Source organism: Chionomys nivalis, chromosome 9, assembly GCF_950005125.1.
Source record: "Chionomys nivalis chromosome 9, mChiNiv1.1, whole genome shotgun sequence".
Taxonomy (NCBI): domain Eukaryota; kingdom Metazoa; phylum Chordata; class Mammalia; order Rodentia; family Cricetidae; genus Chionomys; species Chionomys nivalis.
The window spans coordinates 12,834,388-12,848,046 of NC_080094.1; the positions used below are offsets into that span (position 1 = coordinate 12,834,388).

The 13,659-nt window shown below is 49.5% G+C and overlaps 1 protein-coding gene and 1 non-coding gene across 3 annotated transcripts in view; one reads left to right on the plus strand and one right to left on the minus strand.

Moving 5' to 3' along the window:
• The window catches only part of Eya2 (EYA transcriptional coactivator and phosphatase 2), a 153,001-nt gene that overhangs the window by 73,998 nt on the left and 65,344 nt on the right, over window positions 1-13,659 (minus strand). For both annotated transcript variants that reach the window (XM_057780604.1, XM_057780605.1), the window contains exons 3-5: window positions 4,989-5,034; window positions 4,050-4,192; window positions 2,408-2,524 (exon numbers count right to left, since the gene is read on the minus strand). In XM_057780604.1, coding sequence (XP_057636587.1) covers window positions 2,408-2,524; window positions 4,050-4,192; window positions 4,989-5,034 — 306 coding nt within the window. The remainder of the gene's footprint in view (window positions 1-2,407; window positions 2,525-4,049; window positions 4,193-4,988; window positions 5,035-13,659) is intronic.
• On the plus strand, window positions 12,317-12,442 carry LOC130882178 (small nucleolar RNA SNORA40). Its single transcript, XR_009057807.1, has one exon. It is a non-coding gene; the product is annotated as a small nucleolar RNA SNORA40 (small nucleolar RNA).

Genomic DNA, 13,659 nt, shown 5'->3' on the forward strand with positions numbered 1-13,659 from the left:
ACATTTGGTTTCAACTTAGTCAGAATGGTGGCCATCGAGAACAGCACCACGTATGCTGGCCAGGATGTCAGGGATGAAGAGCCTTTGTTCACCATGGGGAATGTAACCCAGCGATCCTGCTACAGACATCAGTGTGCGAGAAGCTGGGAGATGAAAGGGAGACACACTTGCCACACTGTTACAGCGCCTCAGTTTACCAATCTGTAGAGTGGTGGGATGGTCCTATTTCTGTCAGTATCAGGGTTGGAGCAAGCAGGAGGTCCAGTCACACCCTCCACACACGGCGGCCATGAGAACCATGAGAAAATGGCAAGCGCCATTCCCACGGTAGGCAGGAAATGAGCGGAGGGTGCATGTGATGTGTGAAGGGCTCCTGGGGACTGAGGGGGGTTTGGGTCCAAGACTGACGGGTCCTCTGCTGAAAGTCACTTTCTAACTGGATCTGTGAGCGCAGAGAGGCAGGATGCTGCGGAGCTGTGTGCCTCAACTGGAGAAGGCTGGGTTTCCATCTCGCTGCCCGGGTCACATGACCTCACTTGACAGTCTTACATTGCCCTGGGCTCTCTGCCTTTGTCATAGGGCAACTATGTCCACCCAGAGGATGGGCACATTGATTCCTGATCCTCTGGTCATGTCCATCATGCCACCCTGAGCTTCTTCACACTCTTGACCACGGCCTGTAACTGTTTTCCGATGAATGGATTTCTGTCTAGCTCTCTCCTGAGGGAACCATCCTGTCCACTGCTGCCTCCTCACCCCATGGCAGGCGTAAAGCTAGCATTCAGTTATGGAACATGAATGGGTGAGTGAATGGTGGGGCACCTCCAGAGGGTAAGGCACATAATACACAGCTGGGCTGAGAGTGGACGGCCCCCTTTCAGCCTCATCAGCAATAGACGTCCCAATCAGCAAGTGTGGTTTCTAGCTGCAGAGCTAAGGGTTGGTCCTAATGCAAGCGCAAGTTCCCGTCCTTGGCGAACCTTTATTGCCAAGGATGGTCCCCTTCCTCATTGGCTTTTGAGGGAGGGATCCAGCAGCTGTCACCCTCCAGCGGGACTCAGAAAGGTCACTGGCAGGATAACAAAGACAATAACAGGAGCAGGGGAGAAAGATGTCATAGTCAAGGTCAAGGGTTTGGGGTGGAGGCTGAGAGATGGGATGCCAGCCCACCTAGGAGACAATTTTCCCACTGAACTTGAGGGAGTATCTAAAGTTCTTGCCCCGACATTGGTCAGACTGGTCATCCCCTTGACACCTCAGTTTCTTCTTCTGTGAAGTGGGCATACTTACTGCCTCAATACTTCAGAGAGTGGTGGTGACTGTATGCCACCCCCACCTGGCACCCACTGGGCGCTGGGATAAGGTGGGACAAGGTGGGATCCTCTTCCTGGATGTGACTGCATCCACTTTCTCCACATACCCTGATGACATTTGTGCAGCCATTAATGAAACAAGCCAAACACAGACGATACAGTGGCCACAAATCCCAGTAGCCATTTTAAATAAAAGCACACTCACCCTTGAGACCACCCAGTCGCCATCTTGTTTTTCCCAGTGCTGTTTTTAGACCCTGCTTGTTTATGGGGGTGGGGGGGGAAGCACCAGAATGAATGCTCTCAGAGACACAGCCTCTATCCCCTGCTCTGTGCATCAGGCCCAAGTGCTACCTGGGGCACTAAGAAGAGAAGGGGCCCTGGGAGGGTCAGAGTAGGGGGAGTGAGTCCAGGGCAGCCCAGCAGGTCCACTCCTTCTGTCACATGGGGGCTGCAGGGACACCTCCTGGGCAACTGGAACTAGAGTCCATTTTCCTGAGTGCCCCTTATCCCATGGATGACCTTTCTCTGAGTCTTAGCAATGGCCTTGCTTGACTCATCACACTTAGAATGCAAGCCAACATGGTTGCATAGGCCACAGGTTCCTGCTCCCTCCCTGAGTCAGGGACCCTCTCAGTCTGTCCCAGGGTCACCATCTCTGTTCTGTTCCTCAAACACATCGACATATTTTGCTACCTAGCCTTTGTATCTCTTACTCCCTCTGCTTGAGATGCCCTTCCCCGGTGCTCATATAGCTAGTGTCAACCTCACCCTTGTCTTTGTCTAATGCCACAGTCGGCTCCATCTCTCCCCTGGCCTCTCAGCTGCTTGTCAGCTCTATGTGGGTACCATGATGCTTCATTTTGCTCAACTTCTGGCAGGACTACTGATTATCTGTTGGCTTGTGAATCCCCACCTCTGCCTGGAGCCATGGGACTGTCCCCAGGGCAGAACTCATGCTTTGTCCATCACTTAAGATGGAGCCTGGCACACAGTAGGAACTTTGACAGTCTGCTGAGTGGGTGCGTAAATGGATAGCCTTCCACCCTGGGGTGCTCCAGACAGGGGCAGGGAGGGCCAGACACCACACTTACTGTGCACTGGGTAGGCATAGGGGCTCTGTCCAGCAGGCGCGGTGCTGAAGCTTGGTCCGTAGCTCAGGAACCCACTCTGGCTGGGGGAATGGTTCAAACTGTCTTCTGTTTTGATACCTTGGAAGGAGACAGAAGCACCAGACATGGCTAGAACCCTTTCCTGTCATCCACAGAAGAGTCACCGAGTCAAGACAATGTTCTCATCAACTTCTAAACCAGAGGTCACATTAGTGCTAAAGTCAGCAGGTGTACAAGCTTGTGTGTGTTTGGGACTGGGTCTCATGCATCTCAGGCTTTCCTTAAATTCACTACACAGCAAGAATGATCTTGCCCTTCTGATCCTCCTGCTTTCCCTTCCCAAGTGTCACATCTGGTTTATCCAGGGCTGGGGTGGAACCTAGGACGCTACCCACGCTGGACGAGCTTTAGACCCCCATCCCTGACTGATGGGATTACTGGTGTACACTGCCATGCTCAGCTCTCACACCCATCTGTGTGCATGGAAGTGGGGGCTCTGCAGCCGGCTGTCCCTCCTCCGAGTAGCTCGCCTTCTTTACTGTAGATCAGTTGTTCCGGATGGGCCTGGCCCCAAGTATTGTGCAGGGACATGTGGCTCACAGTAGCATCTAGAGCATTCGGTCCCCTCTGCTCTGGAGCCTGGGTCAGGGACAGGGTGGAGCCCAGACAGAGAAAACTCTGGGACTTCAGGGAGGTGTTCTAGGCAGGAAAGGCCCTCTGTGTGGGGTACTTGCAGCTCAGAAGTGCTTAGGGCTGTGTCTGCCACTGTAGTAGACACTGAAGCCCACACACAGGGAAACAGCTCATCTGAGCACCCAGGTCCCTGCCTGAAGCCGGTGACATAACACTTTTGCACTCTGAGGAGTTGATGCTCAAGGTCCCCAAAGCACCCTTTCAATCTCTCCTACCCTGCCTGACTTCAAGAGAATTGAGTCTCTCTATACTTAACCTGTGACCCATGACCTCTTTTGCCTCCTCATCCCATTTTTCCCCCTTGGGTACAGCATTGTCACATGAACCAGATTGGCCAGTGAGGACCAAGAGGGGCTTCTTTTAAAGTTCTAAGAAGGGCAAACTCTCTTTCTGCCAGGAATACTGAAGTTCAAAGACCAAAGTTGGCACTGTCTGTGTCACCATGAGGGGACAACCTCTGTGGGAGTGAAGGCCATTCAGAGGAGAGCACCCAAAGATGGCTCAAGCTTCCCATGAGGGCTCTGTAGATGACGGTGAACGTGTGCACGTGTGGAGGTTGGAGGATGGCTTATAGAGTTATATTTTCCCCTCTACCCCTAAGTTACGGCAAGCCTGAGATATCTCATCGGACCCTCACGAATGCCACTGGAGCACCATATATGGTGACAACCGCATTCCCAGATATGACAACACATGAATCACTAACTCCTCATTTTCCTGAAACCAGCATGGGTTAGCGTTATGGTTCTTGTAATTGAAAGAGACATCCTGCCATAACCTGGAAGAATCTGAGCCATGCTTCAGCCATGCTCTCTCCCCTTTTACCTCCAAGCTGAAATTAGTCCAGCTACATTTATGATCCTGAACTGAGGCATGAAGGGACCACAATGTTGGGGCTGCCAGGGGCTGCAAGGGCTTGCTTGGTACTCACTGTAAGGGGGGATCCCATAGGCTTGTGATGGAGGTGGGTACGCTGCATAGGGTGATGCCTGCTGGATGCCTGCGCTGTACTGTGTCTGGCCATAGGCTGCCATGGCTGCGGAGGGCTGACCAGGAGTGACACACGGGTGAGGCCTGATGGAAGGAGAGATGGTTAAGTCTCCCAGTCCAGCCCAACACTTTCCTCAGATCCACCGCTGGCTGAATGTGACCCATGTGTTTACTCTCTCAGCCTGGGTCACTAGGAACTTGGCTGGTCTCCTTGTACCACATCAGCAAAAATCTGTCTACTTCAAAAGTATATTTTAGGCACATGTCCCTCCTCTCTTCCCAGGGCTCTCCTCACAAGCCTGGAACCCTGAGACAGGGCTGTGTCCCTCTTCTCTTCCCAGGGCTCTCCTCATAAGCTTGAAAGAGCTGTGTCCCCTCCTCTCTCATCCTAGGGTTCATATTGATTTTGGGACTGAGGAGTCCTGGGTGAGTGTTGGAGCCAGGAAAAAGGAACAAGGAAAGGATGAAGTGAACAGGAAGCAGGAAATGGGGGTGAGGAAGCTGCAGGAAGAAGGAAAGGAAGGGGGCAGAGGCCGTGGAAGAGAAAGGAGGAGGGTGCTAAACAGGGAAAGGAAAGAATCGAAAAAGGAGCAACCTCCAGAAAGAAGGAAGCAGCACACAACACTAGAGCCCATTCTAAGCAATCTACACATTCATTCACTTTGTGGGGACAGGCCACTCAATGTTCCCTTTCCCAGATGGGGAAGCCAAGGTTCAGGCAGTCAAATTATCAGTGCAAGGCCATCTAGCTGCGACCATACTGGCATTCCTATTAGGGAAACAGTTCCAGCGCACTCCTACCCCACCCCAGATACCAGCCTCTGAAGAAGAGGAAGGGAAGAAGTAAGATAAAGGGGATGTACGTGACCAGGGTACTCACTTTGCAAAGAGCTGGGGCAATTTTGGAGAGGCTGATTTGGCGATGCCTGGAGAGAGAAAGAAACACATGAGGGTTTAGCTACCGAGGCCATGTTCAGCTCAAACTGTGACTTCAGAGAGACTTGGGTAGGGAGCAACTTAGAGAGCCATTGCTGGGGACTTTCTTCTACCATAGAAAGTTCTCAGAGGCAGGTACTCTTCTCTTAGTGGGCTCACAGCCCCTCTCTGGGTGCACCTGTTCTCCAGGCACTGTAGGAAGGCAGGCGCAGAAAACACACAGAGTATCTTGGAACATCAGGTAGAGCCGATGCTCCACATGCTGCCCAAAAGGGGAAATAGAGGCCAAAGAGAAAGGAAGTATATGCCGGAAGGTCACATGATCACAGGGGGCAACCAAGAGCTGCAGGACGAAGATACAGGCTGGCTCCAACCATATGACCTTTCCTCATCTTCATCCTCCTCTCCCTCCTCCTTTCCCTCCTCCTCTTCCTCCTCCTCCTAGTCTTCCCCTCCCCATACCCCTCTTCCTCCATTTGCTCTCCCTTCCTCTTCTTGTGCAGGTGTAAGTGTGGACACTTAGAGACCAGAGGATAACCTCAGGTGCCATTCCTCTGGAGCTGTTCACTTTGCTTTTTGAGTCAGGGTCTCCCATTGGCCTGGGACGTGCCCACTCCAGTAGGTGACCTAGCCAGCAAGTTCCAAGGGTCTCTCCCGTTTCTACCTCTCCAGCGCTGGAATGCAGACCACAATGCCCAGGATTTTTACATAGGTTAAGGGGGTTAAATTCAGGTCCTTACCCTTCTATGGAAAGCAATTTATGAACTGAGTCATCTCCCTGGCCTGGATATCACCTGATGACATCACCTGATGACATCACCTTCCTGTTTCCCCCACCCCCTTACTCTAGCTGGTGTGGTTCAAGTCAGGCTTGCTCCAGGACATCCAAGGAAGGCACTTTTTAGCTCAGCCATGAGATCCTGACACAAATGTCTTATATTGCATTCCTGGACACCTGCTGTTCAGCTACCACAGGAAACAACTGTGGGTGGTGACGAAACATAACAGATTTAGCTGGGAGAGCTGTTTTCTTTCTTTTTTTTTTCTTTCTTTCTTTTTTTTTTTTTTTTTTTTGTTTTTCGAGACAAGGTTTCTCTGTAGCTTTGGAGCCTGTCCTGGAACTCCCTTTGTAGACCAGGCTGGTCTCGAACTCACAGAGATCCGCCTGCCTCTGCCTCCCGAGTGCTGGGATTAAAGGCGTGCGCCACCACCGCCCAGCTGGGAGAGCTGTTTTCTAGGGTGTCATCAATCTGGGTGGTTCCCCAGGGAGTATTCTTGTGCGTCATCATTTTAAATAACACCACTTTGGGCTGGAGAGATGGCTCAGTGGTTAAGAGCATTGCCTGCTTTTCCAAAGGTCCTGAGTTCAATTCCCGGCAACCACATGGTGGCTCAAATAACACCACTTCATGTTCTCAAGTAGCTTGGATGAATTCTGGATGGGGAGAGAGGACACACTCTGCTGTGGGACAATGCTCTTGCACCCTGTAAAGATTTGTCACTTGTATTGGTGTAATAAAATGCTGATTGGCCAGTAGCCAGGCAGGAAGTATAGGTGGAGCAACCAGACTAGAAGAATTCTGGGAAGAGGAAAGGCTCAGTCTGCAGTCATCACCCAGACACAGAGGAAGCAAGATGAGAATGCCTCACTGATAAAAGGTACCAAGCTACGTAGTTAACACAGACAAGAATTATCAGTTAATTTAAGATGTAAGAATTAATAAGAAGCCTGAGCTACTAGGCCAAACAGTTTATAATTAATGTAGACCTCTGTGTATTTCTTTGGGACTGAACAACTGGGGGACCGGGTGGGACAGAAATCTCAGTCAACAACACTTATTCACTGAATTACTTTTAAAGTCTGCTCACTCTGAGTCTCTAACTCTCTCACCTTACTCTGGGACTTGGTAGCCTCCTCTACCTGCAGTCCCAGAAGCTTCTCCTCCACACATCTCATAGGCTGATAACATCCATCTTTTATCTTTTCCCGGGAATCACTCTCTCTGCATTGGTGATTTTAATCCCCAGGTGAAGAGCTGCAGGGTGGTGAGCAGTCTTGAGAAACTCACTCAGGGCCTCTGATCTGAACCCTGGGGGCCCAGCCATGCAGCCTGTGTCAACCAAGACCCCATAAGCCAAGAGATGGCCACCAGTATGATTGGAGCAAGCACTCCCTCGGGAGTTAGTGGTGAGCCAGGCCTAGTGGTAATGACTTAGACATGGAATCTCATTTAATCCTTACCATGAGGCAATGGGACCACAAGGCAGACAAGGCCCTCCTCCTCCCACCCTCTGTCCAGAAGCTCTGGAAACTGAGCATGTCTGAATCTGAACCCAAGGGTCACACGAGCCTGATCTCTGTCGTCAAGTCCTCAGACACACTCTGCTGTGCCTCCTTGAACTTCACAGAGTCACAGCTGACCTTAGACACACAGAACTGTCTGCATAACTATACACAGTGTCAGCATGTATGGATCATGGTCAGATGACCAGAGTTCAGCTTGACTCTACTTACATATGTGTGTGTGTGAGAGTGTGTGTGTGTGTTTATGTACACGCATGGTGTGATGGCATAAAATATACTCTTTATACACCACACTTAAAAACCAAATAACAGCATTGACTCAATGTCAAGGAAAGTTCTGGCACCTCCTTGGTGCCTACGGATACTTCTCTTGGTCCTGAGGTCTTTGCCCCAGGCAGGCTCGACATGGTACCCTTTTTCATCTTCCAAGACCAAGAACCACTTATCTCTGCAGCAGCCACTCTCACTGTTGGTAAAAGCTTCAAGTGTGCAGAGCAAATTCAGAAACTATTAAATTAAAAACAGTTAATATTTTCATTAATAAATAAACAAATACTTACAAAAATGGAACCCACAGAAACAATATTCCTGTGGGCTCCCGTTAACTTATTGTTCCAGGCATTTGAAAATGAGTGTCTTCTGGTTGCCAAAGAGTGATTGGCATGGTGGCTTTGTTTAGGCTTCTGGCTTCCTCACCTCCACTCCCTTCCTGACCCCTTCATCTACCTGCCTTTCCCCCCTGGACATGGCCAAGCCTCCCGTTTCCCTGCTCCTCACATTTGCCGTCCACCCAGCCAGGGGAGTAGGAGACAGGGATGGGCACTTGGGAGTGCAGAATGCTTTTTCTCTTGGAGACTATTCTTTTGAAAAATAGGTGTTTTTTTTTTTTTTTTTTTTTTTTTTTTTTTTTTTTTGGTTTTTCGAGACAGGGTTTCTCTGTGTTTTTTTTTGGAGCCTGTCCTGGAACTAGCTCTTGTAGACCAGGCTGGTCTCGAACTCACAGAGATCCGCCTGCCTCTGCCTCCCGAGTGCTGGGATTAAAGGCGTGCGCCACCACCGCCCGGCTTGAAAAACAGTTTTTAACCTCTTGTCTCCTGTCTCACATTTAAACTTGCCATCATGGGACACTCTAGGGATTGAGAAGGTGGGTCAGACTCCCCTACCCCTTCCCTTGTTTCTCCCTGTGTTCCTCCTGGACAGGATGGGATAGACTTCATTGATAGTTGGCCTGTGTCTAGGAGTGATGGGACTAAGGTGAGATACCATGAAGGTCAGAGACTCTGGATGGAGCAGGAAGGCAGCCAGGCCAGCCAGCCCCAGGTACAGAGCAGAGCCCAGTCTGTGAGTGCAGTAGCTGCAGAGGCCAGAAGAGGGCGTCACATCCCCAGGAACTGGAGTAATGGGCAGTAGTGTGTGGCTTTATTGGGTGTTGGGAACTGAACTCTGGTCCTCTGCAACGGTTGGGTGTGTGCTTTTAACTGCTGAGCATCTCTCCAGCCCAAGGCCCAGTTTTAATAAGCAGAAACTACAGAAAGAGCCTGTATGTGACTGTATACAGCTGTGTGATTGTGTATGTGAACACACTGTATGTGTTTGTGTGTGTGTGCTTGTGTGAAGGATACACCCAGTTACTTGCTTACTCGTGAACTCCGTAAGTACTGATATTACTCACTGTGATCCAAATCTACAAGCCAGATCTCACAACTGGCTGACCTAATGTCTTTGGAGAGGAAGCAGATGAGGCTTAAGAGCTCAGGTTCCATATTAAACCTTGGCTCTGTGCACCCTGACAGAGAGTCACTGTGTCTGTCATTCTTGTGGAGGCTCACTTTTCTCATCTGAAACTTGGAGCTACAGTTGGGACCTGCAGAGGAAACCCAGGCTACCGAATACCAGCCCCAGCTATTCTTTTCACTTCCCTGCCCCGTCCCCTGGCAACCATTCTCTTCTGAGAGCTCATTGGGTATCGGCCTGCCTGTACATCCTCACAGCGATGTTACCAAGCTAATGACTCTGAAAGCAGTTGCGACTGGTACACAGCCTTACTGAGCCCCTGGGCTGACTCTCAGCTGGTCTTCAGTGACTCAGGATATCTTCTGATGCCAGCACAACGTCTCGAGGCAAGTATATATGTGTCATCCAGTGCATCCTCTCATCTTCCCCCAGTGTGTGACTGACATCACTCCCAACCCGGAAGAGCACTGTTAAGAGTCCAGAAGTGTGCCTCCGTCTCTTCTCATGGGGGCGCTTTGGCAAGCGAATACTTCTTTTGGCCCTTGCAGTGGTGTTGCTGTGAGCAGAGGTAGATTGGAACATGTCTCAGAGTATAATTTAGAGAGTTGAAAATATGTGCTCCTCTGTGGAAACCATCACAAGTTAATGTTAATGCATGTTAAGAGCGTAACGAGGCAATAGCAGTCAAACTTTTCTAAAGCTGGTTCGAGTTGTTCTCTTAAAGGGAATTCATTTCTAGGTTGTTGCTTTTCTTTTTTTCTAAAGAAAAATTAGTAGCAGTAGGCAGAGCGAGAGGCAACCAGAACACAGGGCAGACATGGGCTATAGAGGGAGTGTGTAAGGCAGAGGCTCACCGTGAGCCATGGTGGAATCCTCATTCCTAGAGTGGGATCTGGAGCATCCTTGGAACCCACAGTGGCCTCCGGGAAGCTGCTCGAAAGCACAGAGAAGGAGCAGAAAGTAGATTGTGTTTCTTGGGTCAGCCCCCAGCTCACTAGCTTCAGACTGGAGCTGGCCAGAATAAAACCAAAAAACTCAGTCCGAGACAGGAGAGGGCAGGAAGTCAGAGAGTTGGGTGCCTGCTCCTGGGGGCAGGTTCACTTGATGGGATTATGGCTGAAACTTTGCAGAGAAGCATCTACACTTTCAAAGAGGAATCTTCCCTTTGGCGTCTTGGTATTCAGAACCTTTACCTCTTCCTCTCAGAAAGCAGGATATTATTCAGATCCAACTATCGCCTGAGTAGGAACGAAGGAAGAACGAGATGGGCTTGCCCAGTGGCTACTGTAAGCGGTGAACACTGTGCCCACCTAAGTGCTGTCCATTTTATCCCTGAGAGAATCTGTTAGCATTAACTGTTATCTTGACAATTAACCAAGAGACAAGCCTTGATTCAGGAACTGCCCAGATCAGATTGGTTTGCAGAAATGTCTGCGCGAGGTGTGTGTGTGTGTGCGTGTGTGTGTGTGTGTGTGTATGTCTTGATTATTAATTGATGGAGGAGGAAACAGATGCCATGAGTGGCCCTGTCCCTAAGCAAATGATCCCTGGCTGTATTAACAAGGTCAGCCAAGCATGAGCCCAGGAGCAAGCCAGAGACTGAGTCACTGAGCAGTGTTTCGCCATGGCTTCGGCTTCAAGTTCTTGCCCTGATGTCCCTCAGTGATGGACTATCACCTGGAAGTGTAAGCCAAACAAGCCCTCCCCCTCCCCACTAAGTGCTTTTGGTTAGAGCGATTTTCTCCTAGTCACAGAATGTTGGGCGCAGAAGCCAGCAGCAGGAGGTTGCTGGGATACACCCAAGCGTGTGAGATCTGTGCCTTTGGAGTATTCTATCGGAGGACTAGGGAGGACTTTGGAATTGAAGCTGGGGGGAAAGAGTTGAGTGTTCAGAGATGAATGGAATGTTTTGTGGGAGTCTGGACACTAAGAACACAGTGAGAGGTGTGGACTGTGGAGGCCTGGCTCGTGAGGTTTCAGAGGGAAGCAAGGTCTCTATCCGAGCCATTTGTGTGATATTTTATATTAAACACCCATGCTTGCTGGTCAGTTGGTGTTGAAGAATCAGCCGTGATTAAAAAGAGACCAGCTTACTGAGGTAAAGTTTTTCTGTGTTTCACCAGGAAATGGAAAGTTATTTCCTCATAGCCGCACCTAGAAGCTGATGTTCAAGTGGCACCTGAACTTGAAAATGTATGATCTCCCATGTGGTACCAGTTTTGAAGGCATGGAAGCTACATGATTAAAGGGGTCACGGAGTGCAGCTGAGGCCTGGCACTGTGTTCTAGAAGAGAGGCCCTTTGTGAAGGTGTAGCCTCAGCTCCACTGGAGATGCTGATTCGGGATTTTGGAGATGCTGGGGTGTGGGATGTCTACCAAGGACAGAGACAAGGGTGGCCAGGACCTGACCTCAGGCTACGAGACAGGCTATGTGTGCTGCAGATGGCAGAGCCGGGGACGAGGGGGCTGCCCGAGCCCTTGAGAGCCTAGCTCACCAATGAGCTCCAGATGGCAGATGCGGAGATACAGAGCTTGGGTCCACATTGCCGGATTTTAGTTCTGCTTTGATCTGATTATGCAGACGTCCCGCCTTGGTTCTTCCTTTTGGAATAAGAAAGCTTGCAACTTGTAAGAGACTTTGGATTTTAAAAGAGACCTTGGACTTCTAAAGTGTTGAAAAATGTAAAGACTGGGGCTTTTAAAGCTGTAGCTCTTTTATAATGCAACATTAACGTAAGGTCTTGGGGACAAAGAATCAAAAGCTTACGGTTTAAAAGTGATGTATTTGTGGGTCAAGTTGACAAGGTCAAGAGGGTCCTAATTATCTTTCATTTCCAATTTGACATAGCCTGGAGTCAACTGAGAGAAAAGCCTCACCTGACACCAAAGGATCGCCTAGATGGGCCTGTGGGAATGTCTATGGGAGCTTGTCTTTTTTTTTTTTTTTTTTTTTTAAAGATTTATTTATTATGTATACAACTTTCTGCCTTCATGTATACCCACATGCCAGAGGAGGGCGCCAGATATCATTACAGATGGTTTGGAACCACCATGTGGTTGCTGGGAATTGAACTCAGGACCTCTGGAAGAGCAGACAGTGCTCTTAACCCCTGAGCCATCTCTCCAGCCCCGGGAGCTTGTCTTTATTAATGGATGCAGGAGGGTCCCAACCCACTATGGATGTCACCCTCCCTAGACATGTGGTCCCAGGATGTATGAAAAAGCTAGCTGACAGCATGCATTGTGGTTTTGTTGAACTAGTGGACAAAAACAGAGGAGATACTTGCAAGGGCCTAGCTTCTTTTACAACCAGAACCCAGCGTTCAGAATGAGTACTGATACATACAAGAAGGGCTATAGATAGCTCAAAGGGATGATAGTGTTGGCAAGGTTGTTAGTTAAAAGTAAAGGTAATGAGAAAATTAAGATGTATGAATCATGATATAATTTTCATGTGATAAATGCATATTATAGGGTAAAGCAACTTGAGTGTGAGCCTAGGGCAAGCCAGAGAGCAGCGTTCTTCCATGCTTTCTGCTTCGAGTTATGCCCTGACTTCCGTCAGTGGTGGACTATGGCCCAGAAGTATAAGACAATTAAGCTCTTTCCTCCTCTAAGTCACTTTGGTCAGAGTGTTTTATTGGAGCAAGAGAGACGAAACTAGAACAGAATCCTAGAGGAGGTTGCTATGACCTGAACCTCAGGGAGGCAAGAAACTGGGTAGGAGGAAGTTAAGAAAACTTTATTTGTGGTTCAAAGCTAATATTGACTTGAAATTAGCTCATCTCTCAAGACCACTGTCTGCATCCATGTTTCAAAACATACAACCACTCACCCATCCACTCAACCACTCATCCATCTCCCCAACCACGCATGCGTATATCCACCCAAGCACTCAACCATGTATCTACCCAACTATCCAAGCACTCACCCATCCTCCCATCTACCCACCCACCCAGCTATCTGTCCATCTCTCTAGCCCCCCTTTTAGCCCCCCACCTATTTATCCATCCATGCACCTAGTCACCATCCATCCATAATTCTGAAGGTCTTCTACACGCCAGGTACTGAGCTATATACTAAATAAATTTTTAAATGCACACGTGGGAACGAAGAGTTATCACTGGTGGACTCTAGGCTTTCCTGCTGAGCTATGCTCACAGTCCTTCACTCTGAGGCAGGTGCTCCAGCACTGAGCCACACCCTGAGCCCCCAGTTCAAAATGACATCCAAGTGTTTTCTGAGGTAGCGAAAGAGAAGGCGGGGAGGTAAAACTGGATTCACAGGACTGGGTTGGGAATGCACCCCCAAAATGACCCTGTTCTGAGGCGATGTCAGCATTTCTCGGAACCAGAGATGAGGAAGAGCCTGCCACAGAGTCAGTTCTCAGGAACACTAAAGATGAAGGCGGGGTTGGGGGGGCAGGGACTTCTCTAAGGGACGTCTGCCCTTTGCTCCCGCCAGGTGGAAAGGTGGACTGAAGGACTCAGCACCTCAAGGGAAAGCAGATCTTGAGGGGTACTTTCCCCACTTTAATCGACTGTGCACAGTATACAGTGAAGACAGAACAAAGAGT